Genomic DNA, 27,521 nt, shown 5'->3' on the forward strand with positions numbered 1-27,521 from the left:
AAAGTCAAAAGTCCCCTTTTTGGAAGCGTCTGCCAACGGGACGGCAAACGTGCGCGGGAGGAGGAAGTAGAGTACCTGTGAGTGGAGCGTGTGCACGTAGGAGTACAAATATTCCAGGTTGGCTCCAAAGGGGTGAACGTGCAGAAAAGCCGACATCACGCCTGAGCAGAAAAAGAAAGGTGGAAAAAGTCTCATTTGCGCGCGCGTGCGTGCGTGCGCTTTCCCACCTACCGAGGAGCAGGGCCTCCTCTTGGGACACCGGGCCGCCTTTTCCGGAACCTTCCGGTCCGACCGGCCTCCTTCCGCTCCCGTCCGTCCGCGGTGAGCCGTCGACCTAGAAGACGTGAGCTCTCCTGATCGGAGGGGCGGCGGGAAGGGAGGGCTCCGAGCGCGGCGCGGTGCTGACCTTTGGGCCGGAGCGCTCCGGGAGGCGGGCTTTCTCGCGGGCCCGCTCTAACTCCGCCTCCTTAGCCGCCAGCTCGTGCCGCAGGCTCCGCACCTGCTACACAGAATCGAGCGCGGTACCGCACGTCACGGGCCGCTGGCGGCGGGCGTCCCAAGAAATCTACCCCCTTAACAGTCCATTTTTGGCCGCCCGCCCTTCCTCGTCGAGTTAGGGTTTACGACTCATTCCGTCGGGACGGAATAGTTGACAATACTGTCGAGATATGAAATCAAAGAAAGCGAGCACCTGTTGCATTTGAAGCAGCAGCAGCGCCGAAGCGTCCGCCCCGGCGATCTTCGCCTCCTTTTGCAAAGCGTCCGGCCGCCGCTCGGGCGCCGTCTTCATCATCTTCCCGCGAGGGCCTTCGTCATCGTCGTCGTCGTCCCGGTCGCGGCGCCGTCTCAGCTCCGACAGCTCGTCGCCGGCCACCTGGAACGACAGCGTCGCCCCGGTCATCGTACTCGCCCTCTTCCCGTCCGTCCGGTCGCGGAGGAGGGCTCGAGTCCGCGATGGAGCGGGCACTGACCTGGAGCGGGCTAAACGGGCACTCGCCTCCCGACCCACCGACCGACCTTGCTGGTTACCAACCTGGCACTGCCGGGTCCACGCGTCAATGTTCTTGCGCTGAGCTTTGGAGAAGCGTTCCCGAGACTTCTGTCGGCCCGACGCCGTCAACACCGAAGAGATCTGATCCACTTGGGCCGCACGCGCAGGAAGTGAAGTGGGGGGGGGAGTGAGGAAGTGAGGAGGATGGGGTCAACACAAAAACAATCCATTTACATGCTTGTCTGCTGCATACCTGCACAAGCGCTGCCTACAGGTGCACCTACCTGTGAGCGCTTCGCATGTGCGCCAACCCGCGCGTGCGCTCGCGTTACGTGAGCTCACATACGTACTGTACGGCGGAACGCGTCTGTCTTTGCTTGTCCGTAAACGCACGGACGCACGTTAGACTCAATTCCGTTCTCTCGACTTTCTGACCGCATGAAGGACAGACACTGATGGCGGATGAGCTTTTGCCAATGGACAGATGACCGTTAAACTGTGACTGATACATCTTGGGGTGTCCAAACTAGCAGAATTGATTGGCCCGCCGCAAATGATGAAGACGACATTGAATTTGGCCTACTACTGTTGCACTTGTCACTTGAGGTGACAATGGTCACGTGAGCTCAGTGCTCAAACCTGATGTTGGACAATTTCAGCATTTGGCTTCCAATGTGATCCATTGAGCTTGATGATGATGAGACAGCGACTTTTTTTTTTCCTCTGACTGCTACCAAATTTGTTTGAGTGGTGCAAATGTAAGTGCACAATGAAAATCAGCTGTATATTGCAATATTCGCCCGATTAGTTTGTTGCTAGTAGCCTGAACTCATCGTCTGCCATCGATGGTTTTAGTCCATTTCAGTTGGGAAGGATGACATGTCATTCAGTTAACTCTTCCCGATAAATCCATGATCAAAAGCCAATTCTGATCCTGTTTCGCAAACGAAGTTGGCCCTTCAAGCCTTTGAAAAGAAAAGAAAAAAAAAAAAAAAACCCTGGACACCCCCAGTCTAGCGAGTTTGGCGTTCTTACTCTGCCGGAGGATGTCGGCGAGCGCGCCGTCGAAGGCGTCTCTCGCTTTGCGCAGCGTCCGTCGTTGCTGCGCGGCCTCCAGCCGCAGTCGTCTGGCGTGCGCGTTGGCGCTCTGTATCAAGGCGTACACCTGGTTGGCGTTGGCGCGCGTCACCTCGCCGCCGTCCAGCCAGGACAGTAGCACCGCCGCCGCCCCGCCAAAGTGATGCCTGTCTACGACAAAACAAACGCGCGAGGGAGTCACGGCTCGCTTTTCTGAGCTCGTCGACAAAAACCAAAGCCCGTCAATCGTAACCCCACCGAAATGGCATTAATGTGACCCTTCCTCCCCGGGAGCTCGGGCGTCCCACGCCTCGCGTTTCCCGCGCTCGGGCGGCGCTCTTTATCCGGCGGCCACGCTCCGCCCGCCGTCATCGCCCCCGCGCCTCATTTCAATGACAAACGGAGCAGCGAGGCGAAGACGCGCCGCGCGCATTAGCGATCCTTTAGGGAGCCTTTAACGTGCACGCTCGGCGATAAAAAGCTTGGAGAAGCTTTGTCGAAGCGGCGGATGCAGATTAGCCACGCGTTACAAGGGCGCGCACAATGACACACAAAACAACATTCAAAACGCTCTCTATTCGTTGAACAGGCACACAAGCAAACTATTTATGTCACGGGAAGCGGCGTGTGCCGCTACAGCGTGAATGACGGCTACGTCACTAGCCTCACGCGATCGTCCCCACGAGAATCCGTGACAGATTTCAACGCCTTCTGCGGGAATCAAAACAGTCTACCGAGAAATGGGTGAGGTGTGGACGATGTGTTTAATGCATTGGATGGAAAAGCATCTTACGGCTGTTTTAGAAGTACACTTCAACGGACGTATGACAAAGACTGCCCGGTCAAGTTAATCCACATGAAACAAAATACACAAAGCAAAGCTTGGATGTCTAAGTCTCTTATCAATGCCTGCAAAAAAAAGAACTCGCTAGACAAAACTTTCATCTCCCTAAAGCAGGGCTCTCCAAAACGGTCCTCGAGGGCCGCTGTGGTTTTTGGCACAGACCTTTTAACCAATGTAGTTTGTACTAAAACAAGCAGCACCTGACGACAATCAACTGATTCCACTTATAAAACAGCAGATTGGTGAAAAGGTGTGGTCTTGTTTTGTTGGAGTGAAATCCTGCACCCACTGCCCGTGGCCCTATGTTGAATAGTTTGGAGACCACTGCCCCCTAAAGACAAAGCTTGCAGAGGACAAATACAAAAAATACAGAAATAAATGAAACGCCATTTTGAGAGCTTGCAAAAAAACAACATTATAGTAAATTACTGGAAGATAGCAGAAACTACACGTGCAAACTATGGAAAATTTCAAGTGAGATGATAGTCCGGACAATCTTGCCCAGGCTTCTTTTATGCTAATAACACGAAATTAAGAAACAAAGAAGAGATTGCAAATAAATTGAATGAGTTCTTTATAACCGTCGGGCCGAAATGAGTGGAAAACATCCCTTTGGAAGAATGCTTGCGGCTCCCCGAGCCAACGCCGAAATCCATGTTTTTGGAACCGGTAGAGATCGTTGAGGTTAAGAATTTAATCACACGATTTGTAGACCAAGACTCGACTGACTCAAATGACATTGATATGAAACTCATTGAAAACATTCAAAATGAAAATCTCCCCCCCATAACCCATATCTTCAACAAATCATTGGAGACAGGAGTCTTCCCTGACCAAATGAAAATTGCGAAAATCGTCCCAATTTTCCAAGCGGAAACTCAAGAACTACAGAGCCATTTTAATTCTGCCTCAATGATCCAAAATCCTGGAAAAACTTTTCAATAACAGACTGGACCAATTCATAACAAAGCATCATTTGCTACATGATAGCCAGTTTGGGTTGAGGAAAAACCACTCCACCGTGCAGGCATTAGCAGAGTCATCACTGATGCTATTGACCAAAAGCAATACTCCGTGGGAATTTTCCAGGATCTGAAAAAAGCCTTTGACACAGGTAACCACACTATCTTACTGGACAAAGTAGAGAGATTTGAAATTTGAGGTGTTGTGCTGAAGCGGGTACGTAGTTATTTACATAATCCATCGCAATATGTAACATTGGATGGGGGCAGATCAACAACACGTCAAATTACATGCGGCGTGCCTCAAGGCTCTGTCCTGGGACCTAAACTGTTCATTTTATACATATGCAAAGTGTCTGAACTACTAAAAATGGTCCTTTTTGCGGAGGACACCAATATCTTTTGTTCAGGGAAGGACTTGATAGGTCTAACTAACCTCATAAATGTGGAACTAGAAAAGAAGCAATGCTTCAACACTAATAAATGATCTCTGAATCTTGAAAAAACAAAATACATGCTATTGGGCAGAAAAGGTCTCAAGGAGCACTTAAACATACAAATAAACCATATGACAATACAAAGAGTATAAGGGAGCACAAAATCTTAGGAGTAGTAATTGATGATTTATTAACATGGAAGGCCCATGTAAGCCATCGGCGAAATAAGCTTGCCAGAAGCATTTCTATTCTCGTTACAGCCCAAAATATGCTAGATGAGAAGGTTCTCCAAACTCTCTACAGTGCACTGATCTTGCCGTATCTCAACTATTGTGCAGAAATGAGGGGACAAACATACAAAGTACACCTTCATCCTCTACTGATCCTTCAAAAGAAAGCGATTCGGATCATCCACAACGCGCCATTCAGAGCACACACAAATGAGCTCTACACCAAATCCAAGCTTTTAAAACTTTATGATTTGATACACTTCAAAACTGTTCCGATGACGTACAAGGCCCATTCAAATTGTCTTCCGTCCAACTTACAAATTGGCTTCCAAGTGAGGGAATCCAATTATGATTTGAGAGGGAACAGGTTGTTTACTTATGGCCAAGTTAGAACTATCTTTAAATCATTTTCGGTTACTAACATTGGTGCTCGCTCGCCTCTGGAATGCTATTGACCCTGCACTGACCAGCATAGGGTCACTAGCTGCCTTCAAAAGAAAATACAAAGACGGTATTCTTAGTCGCTACCGTGATTGACCTTCAATACTACAAAACAACAGCTCGAGCGTCCAACTAAGGTGCTCTGCCACACACACAGACACAACACAGTGTTCCCACAACAAATAAATGAAGGAAGATGAGGTACTCACAACATAACATGCCCTAATATTAAGCCCCGTCGTAAAGACTGAACATGAACTGCTGACATACGTGAATGCTGTCCACCTTCGATTAGAACTGCAACAATTGTGTACAATGAAGTTACTAAACTGGTCGCCGAGTTCACTGGACGGGATTTTTTTCAACAATGCGACCGACATCGAGCCAACGCCCATGTCCGGCAAACACCTTCACGTCTGGATATACGGAGGATGGCTGGGGGAAATGGAGGCCCATGTGTTTGACGGCGCTTCGGATCGAGGGTGCGGAAGATGTTTTCATTTTCGGCACACTGCCGGTTCTCGCCCTCCTGCTGCTTATCGGTGCCCTTTGGATGCGCCGTTTCTCGGTGAGAGTGATGCGGCACCACAGAGAAGCCATGGAGCTTGTTCGCAAGATCGCCGACGCTATCAACGCGGCGTGCGCCAACCTCAACGAGGCCTGTGATGATTTGTCCCGGGTGAAGATGGACCAAGCAGCGTCGAGTGCTGCCGCCGCACAAATGGTGACGAAAATAATTACGGAGATTCGGGCTCACTCGTGGGAACCAGGCCAGGGCGGGCGAAGACTAAACCACCTGAGCGGACCGCGGCGGAGGTGGGCCTCCGTGACTCCCTCGGCTATTCCTCCTTACACAAATCTGACGATCACCCTAACCGATGAACTTACAGTTGATTGACAACTTTACCTAAGTGTTACGTCGTGTCAAGGACTTTTGGGAAAAAAATTCATGTGAAAACAAACCCCCCCAAAAAATGTTCATGTACCACAATGTATAATGCCTACTCTACCATGTATTGATTGTGCGTCCTTGGTCTAAGGCAGGGGTGGGCAAAGCGGTCCTCGAGGGCCGCAGTGGGTCCTGGTCTTTGTTCCAACTGATTCAGCACAGACAGTTTAACCAATGAGGTTTCAGTGGAAACAAGAAGCACCAGACTGCAATCAACTGATTGCACTTGTAAGAAACCAGATTGGTGAAAGGCTGTCCTCATGATGGGTATGAACAAAAACCCGCACCCACTGCGGCCCTTTCCGGAATAGTTTGCCCACCCCTGGTCTAAGGGGACGGGAGTCCATAAGCATATGCTTCTCCCGTCAGCCCTTGTCTTTTTTTCGTTTTTTTTCTTCGGGTTAATCATATCACAAAGCCATCTTGTAACTGTCAATGATACCGATGATGATGACAATAAATAAATAACAGAAAAGGTGCGGAATGTTTCATTTTACCTGTAATTTTCCTTCTGGCGGCTAGATGTCATTGAAAAAGCAATTCAGGCTTTTATAAGCTCAAGGCTGCACTACTACGTACAATGCACTTTATGTTGGCCTCCCCAAGTCCTCGATTTCTCGGCTGTAACTTGTTCAAAATGCTGCTGCTCGATTTTTAACAGGTACACCTAGACGTGAGCGTATTACCCCCGTGCTATCATCACTCCACTGGCTTCCAGTCCATTTTAGAATTGATTTCAAACTTTTACTGTTTCTTTTTAATTCTATTAATGGCCAGGCTCCATCTTATTTATGGGAAATTTGAACTTTCCGTAACTCTGGCAGGACTCTTGGCTCGACCGGCCAGCTTCTTTTAGATGTTCCGAGGTCAAAACTTAAACAGTGGGGAGACCGATCCTTTGCGGTTGCTGCCCCCAGGCTGTGGAATAGCCTTCCCCCGAAATCCGCACAGTCACCGTCTAAGTCTTTTTAAGTCTCGGCTAAAAACGCACCTTTTTAGACTCGCCTTTTACACGGATTAGGATAGCCTGCTTTTATTTGCTAAAGGGTTTTTTAATGTCTTTGGATTTTATCGGTTTTATTGTTTTATTTGCTGGACTTTTATCGCGATGCGCTGTCTTTGTTTTATTTTTTGTTTTGTTTTTTTAATGTCATTGTATAACCTTTTCCTGCCATCTCTTTATCTTGAGCCATGTTTTGTTGTAAAGCACTTTGAAGGCCTTTCGGGTTTTGTAAAGGGCTATATAAATAAATTTGATTGATTGATTGATTGATTGATTGAAAATACACACTCGGCTCAGCAGCGTTCCATTTAGTGCGTGATGATCAGAGGTGGGTAGAGTAGCCAAAAATTGTACTCAAGTAAGAATAATGTTACTTCAAAATAATATTCCAAAAAGTAAAAGTACAAGTTCAGCACTCCCTTGCCCAGACACGGGTTAACCCCCCTTTGGATCCAGGCCTCAGAAGGCGAGCGTCCAGTGGCCGGCCTGGCACGGCCCGGAAAGGCTACTTGGTTTCCCCCGCCTGTGGGAGGCGCCAAAGGGGTCGGTTGCGTACAGAGTTGGGCGGCAGCCAGAGGCAGACCTCTGCGGTCCGACCCGCGGCTACAGAAGCTACAAGTATTCAATGAAAAAACCAAGTATGTCGATAGAATTCGTTCAAGACATCCCAGTAGAGGGACATTGAGAAAACCTAACGGTTCAGATCATTAACGCCTCATCATTTAATCCTTCCGGAGCCCCGGTCTCGGCGTCTTCGCGTCTCACCTTTCAGGCCCTCGGCCAAGACCGCCAGCTCGCGCTCAGAGAAGCGCGGCACGGGAAGCGGCGCGGCGTCCGGACGCCCGTGTCCTTTTTCTGCTTCTAGAAGTCTCCGTTTGCACTCCCACTCGTACTCGTCGTCTCGCGCCTGCGCAAAGTCCACGTGGATCTTGCTCCAGTCTTTTTTGTCCGCGCCGGAGCCCACCTGAAGACGGTAGCCTGAAACGCGACAAAGTCACCACCCGCCAACCTCGTCGCGAGCACGCGACCCGAGGCGGCGCTACGTCACCTGAGAGGCGGAGCGCTTCGTCCACCATAAACTCGTCGCTGAATCGAATGTGGCAGAAATTCTTCTTGCTCATGCGCAGCGCCGTGATGTCGCCGCAGGGGCCGAAGACTTCCCTGACGACGACGTCGCCGGCGTTCTCCGGAAGGCCTCCCACAAACACCGTCTTGCAGCCGGGGGGGCGCTGGCGGGTGGGCGGCGGGGGCAGGTCTAACGCACGGGAGCCATCGTTAGCGTCGCGCCGCCGCTCTCGTCGCCGCTCTCGTAACGATCGTCTCTACCCCCGCGCTTAGGCTTTTTGTCGTTCTTACTCGGGTTCTGCGGGAAGAGGGTGCATCCGTGGCGACGGATGATCTCCTTGACCGGCGGCGGCGCGGCGGACGAGGGTGGCGCCGGAACTCCTTCCGACCCGGAACCTGTAAACGAGCAGAGGCGGGAGTCGCCGAACCGTCGGCGGGATCGCGTCTCGCGCTACGTCTACGCAAATCTTTGTAGCGTTGGCGTGTTCGACGACGATAAATTGTTTAGTGACGATAACGAAACTATTTTGTCGACCGGAAATATTTTCGTGACCGTGATGACAAAAATACGTATCGGGAGACTAAAACATAACGAGAGGAAAGCCGGTTTTCGTCCGACCAGATGCAAATGCGATCGTTTCCTATCGATCTGACAGATTGTAAGATGAAGTCGGCATAACTTGGACCTCGGGTCGAAATCTTCCTACTCTACCGAGCTCCCCGGAAAAAAAAAAAAGCACATCGTGACGCGTTACGTACGACGGCATCGTCGACGTGAAACGTAGTGGCCGGGCTGCGTGGAGAGTAACGTGATTTTTTTTTTTTTTTATCTAACGTGTAGCTTCTTTGTACCAAGCTAGTCTCCATTTGACTACGGAGGGGTGATCCGCCACGGGAGGGGAAAAATAAGTCTTAGAAAAAGTGGGAGAAGTAAAAAAGCGGCAGGGAAGAATCCTCTCCTCTCCTCTTCGTCGAAGCTCTAGGGGGAAGGTAAGCGGGGAAAAGAAGATAAGCGTGGGAGAAAAAGCGGCACGGCGAAACAAGAAGCGGGTCACGTCGACGGGTGCTGATGATAAAGGAGGAAAAGTGAAAAGGAAGGAAAAAAGCAGGGGAGGGTCGGCTCTCGGCGCCGGCGCTAATGATGACGAGCGAGCCTTGTCACGGCCGGAGGAGGAAAAACAAGAAAGCCGGCGTTCGGAGAGGCGCCGCGCGCGATAACCTCGACAGCTCAATTAACGAGTGACGACGTCATCTCCGGGGACGGGGTGACGCCCGCTCGCTCCGTGTCAACTTTTGGGCTTTTCCCGTCGAGTCGGCGTTACATTCTCGTGCTTTCATCCCCCGATGTCACCTTTATCCTTTGCCAAAAGAAAACCGATCTCACTGCCCTTTGGATGTCGACGGCCAGAAGGAACGGCGGCGGCGCGGCCGTCCAATTGTATGGCATGACTTTGTTCCGGACATTATATTTTTTGCCCTATTTGTCTCATTCAAAAATCGCTAGTTGGAGTCAGCAAAGCACCTCTGTGTAGCACTCCCGTTTAGGGCGGCGAAGCATTTTCAATTCACGGTTTTACACGATCCAACGCCTCTCGAAGAGACGTCGGCGGGCCTCGTTAGCGGGAAGCGCCGCACGCGCGCCCCGGTACTTTTGTCCGGTCGGCGAGGCGTGCGACGTCGGACACGTTTCGCTCGCGTCGGTCTTGACGAGAACAACATCATTAGCGCCGCCGGTGAATACTGATGAGCGGGCCCTCGCTAATGACGACGACGCGCGCGCCGCTCCTCGCCGAGCGACAGCTACCCACCGAACAAAGTGGCCTCGGTCGACAGGAAGCTGGTGGACGGCGGTCGCCGGGGCGAGGGGGTCGACGCCCAGGCGGGAGGTTGCGTTGCGCCGTTGGCTGACACTGTGCAAACACATTAGAGGAAGCAAGCGGTCAAAACAAAACAAAAAACTGAGGGGCTCGCTCACAACACACAAATATACAGTCATTTCACAAAACAACATTGAGACATCTCAAAATAAGATAACTTGCTTGGGAGGAAAGCCACGCTTTTTGCCGTACCGCCATCCACGCGTGACATCATTTCGCCGGCCAGCTGGCGGGTCATCCTTCGGACGGAGAAGAAAAGATATTTACAATTTGTCCAATCGGAAGCCAGAATACTAAAAGGTCAGCCGCTCGTACGCGGACGAATGCCTCCGTGGCCGCGGAACGAGCGAGAAAGTCTTCCTCGGCTGTCGGAGGCGCCGCAAGCTGAGAAACCGCGCCCGTGAGACGGGTCCCCAATTAGAGTCCGCGGTGCCTCGCGGCGGCGCATTTGCAACACGGGTGGCTAAACGAGCCGCGGGCTTGGATAGTAGATTACAGACTGTCCACTCTCCTTTAATAGATGTTAGATCTTTTCCCCTCCCTTGTTTCCCCATCTCACACTGCGACCTGGCAGGCACCCCGTCCGTCTGGCCGTCCGTCCAGCCGTGTGCGTTTCGTGTCCGTTCTCTTGGCAGGTTTTACCCGGAAGAAGTGGCGGCGGCGGCGGCTCTGTACTCGCGCAACGACAACAGCCGTTCTGAATCTGTCAGGTCCCGAGACAGCTTACGGGTCGGAGGCGGAGCGACCGTCGGTCCGCCGCCTTGTCGTCGGTCCTCGTTGAAAGTCCTATCCGTTTCAGAAAGCGTCCACCGGACGTTCGGCCTAAGCGGGGACGAGGAGATACAGCTACGGCGCCTATGTCGGTCGAGGCCCGATCCGCACGCGACTAGAGAAAGCGTCTCCGGAGGGTCGGCTCGGGCTGGGAACCGATCGGCTTCAATTCAATTCAATTTTATTTGTATAGACCTGGATCACAACAAGGTTGTCTCGAAGGGCAGAGGCAATAAGATACACAATCAGAAACAGCAAATGAAGCAACAAAGATGAATAAATAAATTCAAGTCCTGGGTATCCCCCATCCTTAGACCCTCCATGTCAGCAAGGAAAACTCCAGAGTCTTTGGGAGAAAATGAGAAACCTCGGGGAGTTCGAAAGCGGCCGGCGTGAGACCCTGTTCCCCTTTTCTCGTGTGGATTCTTTTCAAAGAAGCGTAAAGTTTTCTCTTTTAGCTCGACAATTCCACTACACGATTCATCTACCGTCAAAAGCATCGATCATCCGTTAGTAGCGGATTCATTTCGGCGGCCCCGCTGCCGTCGACGGCGCTAGATGTTCGTACGTGTTGGTCGTCCGTCCTCGTGGATCGCCGTCAATCATTCGGCACTCTGGTAGAACCGTATTTCGTAACGGCGATTAACGATAGCTTAGCACCGTGGCTTTAAGGCTGCCAACTGTCCCGGATTGCGCGGGACATCCCGGAAGTTGCGATCGGTACCAATCGGACCTTCCTATATTCGGGGTTGTACCACGCGACAACGGGGTTGACCGTTGGCAACATTACGTGGCATAGAAATCTCCTGCCAGAAATAACATATAGTCGCACGACTTCAGCAGTCGGATAAAGCTGGTTTAGTAAGCGGAGGAAGGAAACCTCGGGGGTCGCTCTGGCGCCGAGCAAAGTAAAGACCGTCAAGGACCGCGGCACCAGAGAGGAAAGGAAAAGCCCGCGCGACGCTCCGCTAATGTGATGGCTGAGCTGGCTGATGGACGGAAGCGGCGCGCCGCTGTTCACGTCGCCTAGCATTAGCGTCAAAAGGAAGCCACGCGGGCGGGAGAGCGAGAGCGAGCGAGCGAGGCTCACTCGACCTCCGTCGCCCCGCCGGCGTGACCTGCCGTCGCGCTCTGTCGCCTCCGCGTTCATCGCGTGCAAACACTTATTAAAGCGACACACACACACACACACGTTTTCGCCAATAGATAAAATAGGACGGTGCCGTGGAAGAAACCGACGAGAGGCGGCGAAGAAGCCGCGAAAGGACACCTCGAGGTCGAATGAGCTCATCAATTATTCATGGAGAGCGCGCAAAGGTGCCGAGCGGACGCTCTCTACCACGCCGGAGGCCGCTTAGCGTGATTTGCACGCGAGCCAATTGGCGGCGCTCTGAAATTTCTCAACCGGGCAGAGGTGCCGCACGTGTTTTCTCTGAAAACATTTGTCTGCCAAAGGCAATGAAACGGCAGTGCAGAAAAAATCCACGGCTAGGCCCTTTGGGAGCAAAGCCAAGTTGAAAGAGCGTATCGGTTCACAAAGGCTACGCTTACAAATTGGCGCCAGGTAAATGATCAACACGTCTTGAGCAAATGTTCACTTTTGACTTCCTGTCCTATGATATCATCATCATTTCCTGCCCTTATGTGGAGCCCTATAACGCCATCTCTGCTGGCTTCACTTGTGCTTTTTCTTCTAGCACACACAGAGACACGCGCGCGACGCCAGCAAACGTCGTTGATGGAGCACCCGCTGGCTCGCCGCTAGCCCCGGCCTCTCCGTCAACGCCGCCTCGCCCGAAGCGGCCCATAGATCAAGACGTTACGCGCCGGTGGGGGAGGGGCCGGCTACAAAGAGGCAGATGGAAAATAAACAAGATGGACGCCGGCGAGGACATGAAACGACGGGAGGGAGGGAGGGAGGGAGGTAGGAAGGAGAAAAACACAGTACGATGGATGCCAACACACACGTAAACATAGTTTCACGTACACACACAATCACCCCGGTTCATGCACGCACACACACACACACAAAGACCGTTTTCAAATGCATGTGAGTCCCCTGATTTGGAGCCTCTGTCGATCCCATACCTTATTAAGAAGTGCCAATTTGAATAAAGCTATCCTAACATTACAGTCCTACGAAAAGGTTACTATTAAATGATGTTGTTTTTTGTTTGTTTTTTTTATTAAAATGGAAAAAAAATCCATCTTTTTTTGCAAATCAGTTGTGCGGCACAAAATACAAAAATCAAAAACTGACTCATGAAAACTCAAGTTGCTCCTCCAATTGAGCTATCTTGTTTGAGATTTTTAGTGGCTTTTTTGCAGTGTCCTATTATTTGCAATCATATTTTGCTTGTCTGTCTTGTCAATAAGAGCTACCTTTGACTCATGAACTGCCATTGATAGTTTGATCGCCACCGCCGCCGCCCCTCCACGGTCAAAATGGATCAGACGTCTGTCGCCATCCATGGCGGCTGGTAACTTCGAAACACCATATGAGCTTTACTCATTTTTTTTGTATTGTCATTAAAAATATATATATTTAAAATAGGGCTGTCAAAATGATCGGGTTAATGGGCGGTTATTCATTTTTGTAATTAATCACATTAAAATATTTGACGCAATTAACGCAGATGCCCCGCTCAAACGGACTAAAATGACAGTACAGTGTAATGTCCGCTTGTTACTTGTTTTTTGGTGTTTGGCGCCCTCTGCTGGCGTTTGGGCCCAACTGATTTTATGGGTTAGTACAGTGCTTCTCAATTATTTTCTGTTACGCCCCCCCCAAGGAAGACGTAAATGTTTCGCGCCCCCCCCAAACTCTGCCGCCACTGTAAATAGTATCATTTGTCTATAATATTACTATTATAAGTACGCCTCTGCCTCACATTGTGTCCTTTTTTTCTATTAGAGAAAATAACAGAGATCAACTTATAACTTTATCAACATTGTTTTGTTTGTAACAGAAAAGACAATGCGCATCAATTTGCCTGAATTAAAAAAAAAAAAAAAAAAAGTCACATCCAAACTGTAAAAATACACTCAAGGTACATTTTTGACCATTTGATACTGAAAAATAAAATCAGTAAATAATAACAAATTCAAATTGATTAGAAACATTAACTCATGAGGACAATATGCCAAAACTTTTGACCAAAAAAACCCCCAAAACTGAATAGGAGGGGAAAAAAAGAGTGTCTTTGGACAGAAGGACAGTTTTTATTTTCGCTGCTCGCTGCTCACAGTATCACCTCCAGTTTGCAATGGTGTGGGGTTATTTTGCACTGAACATGCTAACAGTGCTCACTGGGTTACTTGTATAACACTGACAAAGCGGGACGATTGTTGGCTTGTTTTTCGCTGAAAAACAACCAAGCGGCTTATCAATGAGATTGGGGTCTAATGTCTTTAGGTGGCGTCTTAATTGATTTGGCTTCCGGATGTCCGCTATAACCATTTTTAGACACAGTAAACAGTGGTCTTTCCTCATCTACCACTGTATTAAATGTCAAAGCCAAAAGGCAAACGACCCGAAAAAAAGCGCATTCTCGGCAGCTGAGGGAGAACCGTTGGTGCGGGCGGTCGTCGTGACGATCCCAAGCCGAAAATGGCACTTCTCGGGCGGACACGAGAGAAGTTGCTGCGTGAGTCCGGCCGGAAAACGGCTTTCGAAAACGGCGCTCTTCATATCTCGCCTCTGTGTGCTCTTGCTTACTTCAAATATACTGCGTGCACTTTGAAAATGGTAAATGCTGTTCTACTTACAGTATATAGCGCTTTTCCACCTTTCAAGGTGCTCAAAATGAGAGCGCCACTGCCACCCACTGAGTGGATGCGCAAGTACACTTTATTCTAGTACGGCAAAAAAAAAAAAAAAACATGTTCCCCGAGGTAACATGCGCCACCCCTGGCATCGCTCTGCGCCCCACTATTTGAGAAGTACTGGGTTAGTACCATGAATGAGCATGGTGTCATTATTGACATCAACAATGGCGAGCTACTAGTTTATTTTTTGATTGAGAATTTTACAAATTTTAATAAAACGAAAACTTTAAGAGGGGTTTTAATATAAAATTTCTATAACTTGTACTAACATTTGTCTTTTAAGAACTATAAGTCTTTCTATCTATGGATCGATTTAAGAGAATGTTAATAATGTATAATAAAAAAATACAGTACTTATGTACCGTATGTTGAATGTATATATCCGTCTTGTGTCTTATCTTTCCATTCCAACAATAATTTAAAGAAAAATATGGCATATTTTATAGATGGTTAGAATTACGATTAATTACAATGAATAAATTTTTAAGCTGTAATTAACTCGATTAAAAATTGTAATCGTTTGACCGCCCTAATTTAAAATAAAAAAATCTTCTTGTATTTCTAATAGTGAACTTTTTTTTTTTTAAATGTACATTTAAAATTGAAAAAGATATATTTTTGAATCAAAAAGCCGCCTGTATGTAGGTTATCTTTTTTTCTTCTACTAAACATTAGATGACATTGACGACCAATCCATTTGACAAAACGGATTGGACGTCAATGGCAGCCTATGATTTGACGCTCAAAAACACTGTAAATCCATTTTCCAAACCTCTGAAAATGAGGTGACATAAATACAAAGAAGAAAATGATGAAACCGACGAAGCGCTCGCCATTTGTCAGTGATGCAAATGAGCGAAGATATATGCAAATGAGGCGCTTGGAAGGCTGCGAGCAATTTTTCAAAATAAAAGCACGCCGCGACCTTTCTCGTCACCCGCTAACGAGACGCCTTGTTGTCGACATGTAAGGCGCGCCAACGTCTTGTTCGCGTGGCGCTCGGCGACCCATCCGTCACCGGGGGCGGGACTCCTCTCGCTCGCGCCCCATCAATCAACGGCGCTACGCGCAATTATGCCACGACGCCCGCTACGGCACACCGATTAAACAAATGACAATATGTACGACCCTGCGGATTTCTCTGGGCTTTGTCAGTCTGACGCTAATGGCGAGCGTGCTCGTCCGACCGAGAGGTCAAAGTTTAAGGCTAGGGTTCGCTGGCGAAATCCCGTCCCGGGTCGCGACCCGCCAAAAAGATTGGCGAAAAACAGAATATTGCATTTCTTTTCCGGCCGACTGCGTCGCGTGCATGACTCGAGCGGATATCGTTGGCGAGACGCTCGTATGAATTCGTAAGCCTTTTTTTTCCCATCCGCTCGTGCCACCGTTTTGGTCAGATGCGGATCCGTCCGTCGTGGAGCGTTATATCGCGATATGCCGATAACGCAAATACACTAGCGTCTCTAATTTCGAGCGACCGTGACAATAATTCATTGTCATTCGCCATTGACGGCAATAAGGGTCCGTCGCACGGGAGGGCGGGGGCCCGTCCGGAGGGGGACCTCCCCGTTGAAACGGATTAGACGTCGGTCGCCGTCAATGGCATTGCATCGTGGCCTTTGACTTGGCCTCCCTCCTTACTCCCGCGATGACGTTTGCTGCGGTCACTAATTAGCACTTTAGCCATGAGCGCGCTTTGCACGCGAGCCGAGTGGTCAGTCGCATCGCGCGCGCCCGCGTGCATGCGAGATGAGAACCTGCGAGTGACGTCATTTGCGCTTCTCAAAAGTCTTGTTTGATGGCTTTCCTGGAGTGACTTGACTGAAAAGGCTCCCTGCGCGTGCGCGTAATCATCGAAAGCAGCCGTGCGCGAGCGAGCGAGCGAGCGAGCCTCGACCGACTTGCGTTCAATTCCCAGTGACTTGTCGACGTCGGAGTCCATTCATCAATCAATCAGTCGACGGAATGGATATTGTGCGTCTTACCTCTCCTCCGATCGACGTCGAGGATGAGCTTGCGTGAGGAAGATGTAGCGCCAAGAGGAAGAGGAGCTTCCGCCCGCCGCTGACGGCCACGCGCACAACGGGGGCGCGCGTCCTCCGGGCGCCGCGCAGCGCCGAGCCTCCTCACTAAACTGATTGACGTGCACTCCCGTATCGAGGTTCACGTTTATCTTGTCTCCCAATTGGTGTTCTTTGAGCGACTGAAGTCATCAGTCAAGCATCAACATTCCTAACCTAGATGAGAACATGATGATGAATATAATAAGCGCCGCGATAATTCCGCTCAAATACTGTTATAATAGTAAAGATGAGGATTCAATGGCTGAATATTATCGTCATTTCAATATACAGTTCGGCATTAGTCATTTGTCAAGCACTTTATGTGAGAGCAAAAAAAAAAAAAAACCTGCCCAGGCGTTGGGTGCAAACATACAAAATGATGAAAAGTGCAAAATACGAAAAAGAAGATAGCAAAACCAAAACAAAAAAAAAAAACAAACAACAAAATCAACCAGGATACGAGAAACAACGACAGAATTTTTTCTCCAGTGGTGTCATCGCAGTCCGTGGATTTGGCGGATCGCTGACAGATATGAAAACGAGTCATCATCTGTATCCTTTGCCCAAAAATATGATCCGTTTATTTTCCAACTGATACTTATATCACGCATGACGTCATCTTCATCATCAAACAAAGACGATTACAAATAAAAAAGTTTGATTTTCCCAGTCCGTTCATTTCGCGTTCACGTCAAATGACCAACTTTCAAACTAAGGAAACGTTTTTTTCGGCTACTGTAGGTATAACGTAAAAATGTGGTGGAGGTGGGGAACACGCCACTAATTTTGCTACCGAAAGTCCGACCCGCATCAGAGTTAGCATAACATTAAACCGTGTGAACTTGCTAACCTGCAAAACTGGAGTAGTAAACTGCTTAGAGAGAAGTGTCCTATAGCTCCTGTATGTATACTGTTAACGTTCATGAAACTGTGACAAATGTAGTGAACTCTGCTGGAAACTATAGAACTGGGAAAACGTAAGATCTGCTGCTTTTTCTTCCTATGGCCTTTTTTAGAAGGAAAGAGGGCTAGAGTACGTTGTGACCTTACACTTTTGAAATACCTTTTAGTGCATTGACGTATACTGTATTTACCGTGTTAAATAAAATGTATTTTCTTCATTTTTTTCAAAAGATTATTGGCAGACATTTTTGTCAGATAATCATAATCGAGGCAAAAAGCTTCATTTGTCCCAATTGAGATTTTTTTCCATAATTTACACTTTAGAGATAGAAATAAGGGAGAAGATGAAAGACCACCAAATGAAGCAATGTATTACTCTTGTGGTGAAGGACAACGTAAAGGTGAACATCTATAGTTCCATGTATAGGTTAAGTAGTACCTCCCCCACTCCCAACGAAACACACACACAAAACAACCACAGTAAATTTCCTTATTAAGGGCGAATTCCCTCCCGCTTTAAAAAAAAAAAAAAAAAAAGACCTTATCCTATATGAAAATAACAATTGCAATTTTTGTCGACGGAAGTACATATGTCAATATTTGCATTGATCGTTTAGCTTATCGAATAATTAGGTTCTTATTTGTGATGTCCCGTCCCCCATGAGCAAAAAGTGTCCACGCAGGTTATGTTGTCCCTACCAATGTTGAGACCAAATGTTACGAGTACCCCTGGTGGTCAGGGGCCGCGAGCGTAATATCAGACGGCAGGTGTGCAAGGAGGAGGCAGTGACAAATCAAAATGGCAAATAAAACGTTTATTTAACAGAACAAAAGGCAATGGACACAGAGCACACAAACATTTAGCCAACCCCCTACACTATGCAGCAAACACCAAATAAAAGTTCCAAAACCCCCCAACTAAACCTAGAACCCAAGACAAGCCCCAAACTAAATCACTACTGTGGCAGGCACCTAGTGTACCCCAAAATACATGGGTGGTGTTGCCGCTCTATCTAATGGACTAATACAGAGAGTTAGTACCTGAGTACGTGAGGTGCAAGAGACACGATGTATACCTGCAGGTGTCTAACTAAAGTCCCTAGCTCTGTGCTCTGCGCCAGCCTAAAGGCAAAAAAGACAAGAGATCATTAATAAACAAGTGGCAGAAAGCAAACTTCACAAACAGAATCAAAGTCAAACATAACAGGCTTCAAAAAACCAAGACAACCAAATTGAGAGCTGCCACCGCCTCTCCTGAAACGAGCAAACAATTCAACTTATATAGTGGCAGGACCGCCAGATGATTGGAGGATTAACTAATGAGGAAGTGGTTCCAGCTGTGGAGGCCTGTGATCACACAGGTGGAAAGTACTGCAAAGGAAAAATACAGGTGAAAACCAACATAAACCAGTAGAAAGTGAAAGGGAAAACACACATACCTGAACAAAAAGATCAATTACTCTCCATCCGTAACACCAAACCTACGTTGAAATACTGTACTTGGCCAATGTTGGCACCCCGCGCGTCCTTCAGACAGACAGACAGAAAAGCCTTCAACCTGTCAGTCCTATTCGATTGGACGTCTACTGGAGTCAACGGCACTGAAACGTCATCATACTATTTAGAAGAATTTGTGACGGACTATTTTTGTCGACGGGAAAAAAACACAGAAGTCACGCGCTCCTTCCTTCCGCTTTGGGTGCATGCGTGCAGGGCGCCACCCGTGCAGGCCGGGCGTCACGTGGACTTTGGAGCAAGCGCGGAAGAGGAAGCGCCGTTCCGAGCCGAGCCCGGAGCGGAGCGGCTTTATCGCGCTCCTGCACGCGGACGATGAGTGCGCCGGCGCCGGCGCCGACGGTGGCGGTGCTACTGGACCTGGCGCACGGTTGCGGCTGCGGCTGCGCCGGGCGCTCGCTGCGCCAGGAGGCGGCTCGCTCCGTGGCCGGCGCCCGCACCGGAGCCCACTTGTTGGTGCTGAGCGCGACGGGCGGCCCGGCCGGCGGCGACGCGGCCGAGGCGACGGCGGGCGCCTGGAGCGGCGGCGGGGTGGCGCGCGTCCTCTCGGACTGGCGCGCCGACGCCGCGTCCGCCTACCGCCTGAAGTGCTCCGCGGACGAGCTGGGCGCGCTCTCCCTGCGCGTTATCACTAGCCGGCGGGGGCGCGCGCGGCTGCTGGGCTACGAGCGCGCGCTTTTTAGCCCACTTTACACGTGGACGTACCTGCTGGGCTGCGACCGGGAAGACGACGACGACGACGACGACGGCGGCGGCGTACGAGAGGCGGACGATGAGGTCGCCGCCTACCTTCGGCGACTCCCGTCGGTGGGCGGGCCCGTCCGGGTGCTGACGTCGGCGCTGATCCCTCCAGGTGAGCGCGTCGTCGCGTGACTTCCCTTGTCGCTTGGGAATGATTTGGGTACATGGCAGCCGGCTAGGCGAGGCTAGGACTCACCGCCTCTTTCCAGCCTCACGTATGTTTCATTGACCTGCTTGCAAACTCGGGGCCAATTGTGGCCCGTGTAGCGTGTCCTCGGCACCTAAGTTTTAGCATAAGTGCAAGTCATTGCTTGCCTTGTTTAGACCACTGCAGGGAGGGCTATAGTTCCGCATCTCATCGAAATGGTGACTCCTCCGTTATTCGTGGACAGATAAGCATGAAATTTGCTAGGTATACCCTAGGGATGGATACGATCTTCGGGTTTGTTTTGACACCGACTTCTTTTTGCCCGTAGCTTCCAAATTAACCAGTAACGTGCACGCTCATCGTGTCTCCGCACAGGTCAATGAAATCGTCTTTACAGGCATACTTCAATTTGAATTCATTTTTAAGGGCTGTTTTCGGTCGTGTTTGTCAAGAAGCTAGCCACAGTCAATGACCCTAATAATCACTTCAAACTTCGTGTTCTGAACTGTGAACATTGGATCACTTGCACTTTTGCCTTCATCGAGTATCCGACGGTCACCGGCGCGCTCGCTTTTTTCCTCGCCGTACGGTCCAATCCGAAAGGCGAAATTAAGTCTTCCCGTCCGTCCGCCAGAGTGCTTTGGCCACGGCTTCAGCACGCGTGCGGGCGGCGTGTCGCGGGTGCCCACCTTGTCCTCCTTGAACCTGGTCAGCAGCCCCAAGAGGCGCGACTCGGCGGCCGTGGTCCGGGAGAATCGGCGCCGTCTGGCGCTTCACGCCGGATTCTACCCGCGCCCGCTACACGTACTCAAGGTGAGCGCGGACACGGTCGGACGTAAAGCGGTGGGATCATCCGTCTGCCGGGGGCGCAGGTAGAGCACGGCGGCCGCGTCTGGGTGTGCGGACAGGCCGAGCCGGAGCGCTACGATGCGGCGGTGACGGATCGGCCCGGGACGGTCCTGGCGGCGCCGGGCGCCGACTGCCTCCCCTTGCTCTTCGCCGATCCCGTGGCCGGAGCGGTGGGGGCGGCTCACGCGGGTAGACTCGCCGGCCGGCGCCCGCCGAGGTTCGGCCCCGCCGAGGCTAAAGCTAGGCGCGTGTGCCTCGCAGGCTGGAGAGGAACGCTGCTGGGCGTGGCGACGGCCACGGTGGCCGCCATGACAACAGAGCTGGGGTGCGTGCCCGAAGACATCCTGGTGGTGTCGGGCCCCTCGGTAGGTCCGTGCTGCTTCACGCTGGAGCCGGAACGGGCCGCCCGCTTCCGGCCGGAATGCGTCCGTCCCGTACGGGCCGGCGGACTCGGCGTGGACCTGCGGCTGGCCAACAGGTGGCGCCCGCCCGCCCTCCGTCGGCGGTCCTCTTTAGCGCTAACCGCCGGCCTCCCTCTTTCAGGCTCCAACTGCAGGAGGCGGGGATCGCGCCGCATCACATCCACGACGACGAGGGGGTGGCACCATGCACGGCGTGTCGCCCGCGAGACTTCTTTTCCCACGCGCGAGACGGCGCCCACTTCGGCAGTCAGGCGGGCTTCGTGTGGATCCGCGAGGAGCGGGGGGGAGGCTCGCTTTTGCCGGGCTGAAAAAGCAGTCTCTCTTTTGCCCCCCTTGGGAAGGGGGGGGGGGCGGCTGGATAGGTCGTAGCTTGAGCTTGTTTGTTATTTAGAATCACGATTATATTATTTTCAAGTGTTCATCATGTCAATGTTGATTTTCATCCATTATTTCAATGTAATACTTTAAAATGGTGTTTCATTTCCCACATCAGTTTTGAATTTCGACAGCATTTTGGATTGCTTCAAATAAAGCATAGATGAAGGTTCATTTGCGGTTAGCCTGCAACGTAGAGGCGTCTGGCCACTTCGCTCGTGTCGTGCCTCTCCCCCGCCCCGGACTCCGGTCCGTTGTCGTCTCCGGTCTCCGTGCAGGCTTGCTCACACGATCAGGTTTTTTTTTTCTTGGCCAGAGAGAAGATGCATGTAGCTTTTAAAGGTGCTGAGTGATCATCACACTAAATGTACCTTGTAGCGTGAGCATAGCATTAGCCTAATGCAAATGCTAATGGTGAGCATCCTCTTACATTCTTTGACATTTTTACATGCGGTTCGTAGTGTCCAGGTGGGTATAATTCATTGAAAACAATATTGTTTTTCTGCAGGTTGTTGGCGTTGTCCTCGCAGACGCTACAATATGTGCTCATTCGAAATATTTGGGAACCTTTATTTATTTTTAAGAGTATCATTTTTCAAAATTTTACAGACGAAAACATTTTTAGCAAACTCGCCCAGGCCTTCATTCATCAGCTGATACAGACGCGTCACTCCAAATACCAGTGACCCTCCGACAAAGACAGAAGTGTTTGCCGAAACACGTCAGGTCATTAAATCACCTACTGTTGTCTGGGATAAAAGAAAAAAATCGACTAATTTATAAATGTAGGCAAAATGAACTCAATACAACTACTTTCGGCAAACGTCGACTAAAACTAGATGAAATTAGTTTTCGTTCACAAAAACTAGACGCTGACAAACATTTTGAGATGACTAAGTATTATCGTCCATAAGACTGAGACAAAAATGAAAAGGGCCATCAAAAATCAACACTGGATACAAAGTATGGCGAAATAAATCTCTGAATCTGATATACCACCATATGGCCGGCCACACCACTCATATTTTACAGCGGAGTCAAAACGTTGTTGGGTACACAAAACGGCAACATCGCCCTGCGGTCACAGTCAATAATACAAGCTCAAAGTTTGTCAATCCCATTTAAAATGGGCAAACAAAGTTTAAAACATTAAAAAAAATATCCCTCATCATTTAACTTTTAGATGAAACTATTTGAAATTTCATTTCTGTATTTGGTCTCGCTTCAGTTTGTCACATTATAGATCAAAGCAGCCTCAAATGCTTTTTTTTTTCTAACAGCAGATGCCCGAGGAACGCCCCCACCCCCTTCCGATTGGACGTTTGTGCCCGTCACGGTTTGTCTATACCGAACACCATGTTCAAATATAGGCAGAGGCGTCACGTCCCATTAGGGCAAACCAGGCAATTGCCTACGGCCCCCAGCCAGCAGTGGCCCCCAGAGGGCCAACAGATTTAGCACACGCAGCTTTACTGCAATGTCGCAGCGACAAGTGCAACAGTACCAGTGAAAGTCTTGTGTCTGAGTTCCCTGAAGAGGCCCCTTCACTCGCTCTACACCCCCCCCCCCCCCTCACGTGACTCAGAGTGAGAGTGAGCAGCGATTTGGCTTTTTTTTAATTGGCGTATATCCAAAATGAAGAGACGTTATCCTTCTGGAAGTGACAAACGAAAAATAAGCAGAAGAGGAGAAAAGGAAGCAAGACAGCAGTGAGTGTACCATGTTACTGTAGTTTTATGTCCTAATGTAGTAGAAGCCAGGCACTTTGAGTTTCCTAAAAAGCGCTCTATGAGACCGAGGCGTTATTGTACTTTTATTAAATATGCTATTGCTCCAAGTCCAACCGTCCCCCGTACTTCCACACGCTCGAAGGGCCCCATGTTGCTTGTTACCTGGGGCCCCCGGGACCCTTGCTACATACACCTCTGGACATAGGGGTGTCCATACATAAGTGCACTTGGCACCAGGACACCCTAGGCCGCAGTTCAATGAGCGACTTTGTAATCGTGTCATCGGACTTGCGGCCGCATGTTTTGGACACTCGGGTGAAGAGAGGGGCGGAGCTGTCACCCGATCACCACCTGGTGGTGTGTTGGCTCCGATGGCGGGGGAAGATGCTGGCCAGACCTGGCTGGTCCAAATGTGTTGTAAGGGTCTGCTGGGAACGTCTGGCAGAGTCCCCTGTCAGAAAGGGCTTCAACACCCACCTCCGGCAGAACTTCTCCCTCGTCCCGGGAGAGGTGGGGGACATTGAGTCCGAGTGGGCCATGTTCCGCACCTCCATTGTCGAGACGGCCAATCGGAGCTGCGGCCGTAAGGTGGTCGGTGCCTGTCGTGGCGGCAATTCCCGAACCCGGAGATGCCGTCAAGCTGAAGAAGGAGGCCTACCGGGCCTTTTTGGCCTGCGGGACTCTGGAGGCCGCTGACGGGTACCGGCTGGCCAAGCGGACCGCGGCTTCGGCAGTCGCCGAGGCAAAAACTCGGACATGGGAGGAGTTCGGCGAGGCCATGGAAAACGACTTTGAGGAAACTCTGGTCCACCGTCCAGCGTCTGAGGAGAGGAACGCAGTGCACTATTAACACTGTGTATGGTGAAGATGGGGTACCGCTGACCTCGACTCGGGATTTCGCGAGTCGATGGGGAGAATACGTCGAAGACCTCGTCAATTTCAGAGACACGCCTTCCTTTGAGGAAGCAGAGTCCAGGGACTCAGAGGTGGGCTCTCCGATCTCTAGGGGTCGAAGTCACTGAGGTGGTCGGAAAGCTCCTTGGTGGCAAGGCCCCGAGGGTCGTTGAGATCCACCCGGAGTTCCTAAAGGCTCTGGATGTTGTGTGGCTACAATATCGCATGGCCATCAGTGTATCTGGATTGGCAGACCAGGGTGGTGGTCCCCCTTTTTAAGAAGGGGGACCGGAGGGTGTGTTCCAATTATAGAGGGATCACACTCCTCAGCCTCCCCGGTAAAGTCTTTTTTTTTTTAAACCTGTCCTGTTCAGCTGTTTGACACAGAGAATGGAAGTCTAAGTGCCCAGATTCTGAACAGTTTTAATGTTTCACATTGAGAGTCTGACATACTCCCATTGTGATCATTCAAAATACCTTTTTATTATGACAAAGCAGCGAACAGGAAGGGATTATGGGGGGACAGAAGAAAAGAAATACAAGAGAAGAAGGAAAAGAAACACATACACAAACAACAACTAGAAATACATTGAACATCTAAACTAGTTACTAATATGCTGGTGCTATCGTCAGCGAGATGTATTTCCGGTTTACACCATGTGGGGGCCTATTGGCCAGTGAAAGAGGAGAATGGGGGTGGGGGCGTCTATAAGCCTATAAGCTAAGTGATTGATAGGGGTAGAGTGTACACAAATCAGTTCTGTGATCTAGAACCCAGTAATCGTGTGAATCTCTTATGAGTAAGCCCACTGGCGACCAACCCTACGCCGCCGCATCGCCAATCCCGGCACCGGGACCCCCGACCCGAGAATGCCCTACCACATCCAGCAGCACGCAGGCCCCACCGGGCGCGCGACAGCCACGCAGACGGGCGGAGAAGCCACGCGGGCGCCAACCCAGGGCCAAACCCCCCCCCCCCAAGCCAGCCCGGGGAGGGAGGGAGGGCGGGGGCGGGGGGCCATGCGCAGCCCATCCCTCCTCCCGCAGCCCAGCAAAGGAGCCATCGCCCCCCCCCCCGGGACCCAGGGTGGTCCCCCGGGCCACCCGCGCACCCATCAACCGGCCTTCAGGGATGGCAGGAGGGGACGCATCACCAACCCCACGCCTACACCCACCCCCGCCCGCCCACCCGGGCCACGAGCCACAGCCGCAGCCCCCCAACCGGCACGGCACGCCACGGGACCCCCAGCGGCCCACCAAGCCCCAGGCAAGGCAGGGTCCCCCACCGGTGCAGGCGACACCCCGCTGATACACCGGCGCCCAGCCAGCGACCCGCGACGGAGCGCAGGGCGGATGCCCAGCCAGAGAAGAGAGGGGAAGGCGGAGGCAGGAGAACGCCCAGGAACTGCCACGGGGCGATGCAAGATCGGAGACCCGACCCCCCAACCTACTCCTGCGGCCGGCAGCCGAGGCAGAGGGGAGGCCACACCCCAGGAGCCACGCCATATAAAAAAAGTGTGGGACCCACCTACCACCCTATTACTGTGGCTGCCAGGTTCCCGACTGGCAGCCATCACCCAGCACCGTGATGGGGGTGTGAGGGGAGGGTAGTGCAATGTATGCATTAAAATAGGAGAGCTTGGCTTGGGGCAGTGGGACCGCAGCATGGAGCTTCTGCCCAGCCGCCCGTCCCACCGCCCGTCTCCCCGGTAAAGTCTATTGAGGGGTGCTTGAGAGGAGGGTCCGTCGGGAAGTCGAATCTCGGGTTCAGGAGCAGTGTGGTTTTCGTCCCAGCCGTGGAACAGTGGACCGGCTCTACACCCTCGGCAGAGTCCTCGAGGGTGTATGGGAGTTTGGCCGACCAGTCTACATGAGTTTTGTTGATCTGGAGAAGGCGTTCGACCGTGTGCCTCAAGGAGTCCTGTGGAGGGTGCTCCGGGAGTACGGGGCACCGAGCCCGTTGGTAAGGGCTGTTCAGTCCCTGTAGGACCGGTGTCAGAGTTTGGTCCGCATTGCCGGCAGTAAGTCAAATGAATTCCCGGTGAGGGTCGGACTCCGCCAAGGCCACCCTTTGTCGCCGATTCTGTTCATAATTTTTATGGACAGCATTTCTAGGTGCAGCTGAAGCGTTGAGGGGGGCTGGTTTGGTGTCCTCAGCATTGCATCTCTGCTTTTTGCAGATGATGCGGTGCTGTTGGCTTCATCAAGTCGTGACCTCCAACTCTCACTGGAGCGGTTTGCGGCTGAGTGTGAAGCGGTCGGGATGGAGATTGGCACCTCCAAATCAGAGACGGTGGTCCTCCGTCGGAAAAGGGTGGAGTGCCCTCTCCGGGTCGGTGATGAGATCCTTCCCCAAGTGGTGGAGTTCAAGTATCTTGGGGTCTCGTTCACAAGCGAGGGTAAGAGGGAGCGGGAGATAGACAGGCGGATCGGTGTGGCGTCTGCAGTAATGCGGACTCTGCGCCGGTCCGTAGTGGTGAAGAAGGAGCTGAGCCGAAAGGCAAAGCTCTCGATTTACCAGTCGATCTACGTTCCTACTCTCACCTATGGTCACGAGCTGTGGGTCGTGACCGAAAGAACAAGATCCCGGATACAAGCGGCCGAAATGAGTTTCCTCCGCAGGGTGTCCGGGCTCTCCCTTAGAGATAGGGTGAGAAGCTCGGTCATCCGGGAGGGACTCTGTGTCGAGCCGCTACTACTCCGTTTTGAGAGGAGCCAGCTGAGTTGGATCGGGCATCTGGTTCGGACACCTCCCCGGAGAGGTGTTCCGGGCGTGTCCCACCGGCGGGAGGCCCCGGGGACGACCCAGTCACGCCGGAGAGACTATGTCTCGGCTGGCCTGGGAACGCCTTGGGATCCTGCCGGAGGAGCTGGTTGAAGTGGCTGGGGGGGGGGAGAGAAGTCTGAGCTTCCCTCTTAAAGCTGCTGCCCCCGCGAACGGACCACGGAGCAATCGGAAGATGATGGATGGATGGCCGTTTTCGCTCACTTGTGTCACACATAAAATTGCCAGGCCCAAACCTTAAACCCTAACCCTTTGAAATGATTGTTTCCTCCCAAAAATTTGTCAATGATTTTAACCGTTCATTCAGTCGCCCCTCCCATTCCAATTGGATCGCTGTCGACGGCAGCCAAAAGAGGTCAGCATTTCTTGGTGAGGTGGGGCTGCTCACCGTCACAGTTTTTGGCTTTGGGTACCCAAAGTGAACCTGTCTTTTGGAAAAAGCCATTTTACGTCTCACTGCAGTAGGGTCTTAAAAATGGTACGACGCTGAATTGCAGGCGGTCTATCGGTAGTGTTTCGCAACGCTTCTCGCGTCGTCTCGGAGACCGTTTCTAGTCGAGTAAGATGAAAAGGTCACGTTCCCGAGTGGCACTACATTGAAGATGCGTGACGGCAACCGCG

At 51.1% G+C, this 27,521-nt stretch overlaps 2 protein-coding genes across 2 annotated transcripts; one reads left to right on the forward strand and one right to left on the reverse strand.

Annotated features, from left to right (window-relative positions):
* Positions 1-110: 110 nt before the first annotated feature.
* On the reverse strand, positions 111-17,850 carry LOC130926611 (ecto-NOX disulfide-thiol exchanger 1-like). The gene is made up of 11 exons (XM_057851611.1): positions 17,818-17,850; positions 16,461-16,678; positions 10,039-10,115; positions 9,808-9,909; positions 8,291-8,395; positions 7,983-8,189; positions 7,700-7,912; positions 2,027-2,239; positions 692-1,140; positions 232-502; positions 111-161 (listed from the first exon to the last, which is right to left on the reverse strand). The coding sequence occupies exons 1-10, from the start codon at positions 17,848-17,850 to the stop codon at positions 335-337; spliced, it is 1,785 nt and encodes a 594-aa protein (XP_057707594.1). The 3' UTR covers positions 111-161; positions 232-334.
* lacc1 (laccase (multicopper oxidoreductase) domain containing 1) lies at positions 16,866-23,026 on the forward strand. The gene is made up of 5 exons (XM_057851573.1): positions 16,866-19,809; positions 20,480-20,658; positions 20,718-20,883; positions 20,956-21,172; positions 21,238-23,026. Exons 1-5 carry the CDS (start codon positions 19,272-19,274, stop codon positions 21,422-21,424), a joined length of 1,287 nt encoding a protein of 428 aa, XP_057707556.1. The 5' UTR covers positions 16,866-19,271; the 3' UTR covers positions 21,425-23,026.
* The last annotated feature ends 4,495 nt before the right edge of the window (positions 23,027-27,521 follow it).

This window comes from Corythoichthys intestinalis, chromosome 12 (genome assembly GCF_030265065.1).
Source record: "Corythoichthys intestinalis isolate RoL2023-P3 chromosome 12, ASM3026506v1, whole genome shotgun sequence".
Classification (NCBI taxonomy): Eukaryota; Metazoa; Chordata; class Actinopteri; order Syngnathiformes; family Syngnathidae; genus Corythoichthys; species Corythoichthys intestinalis.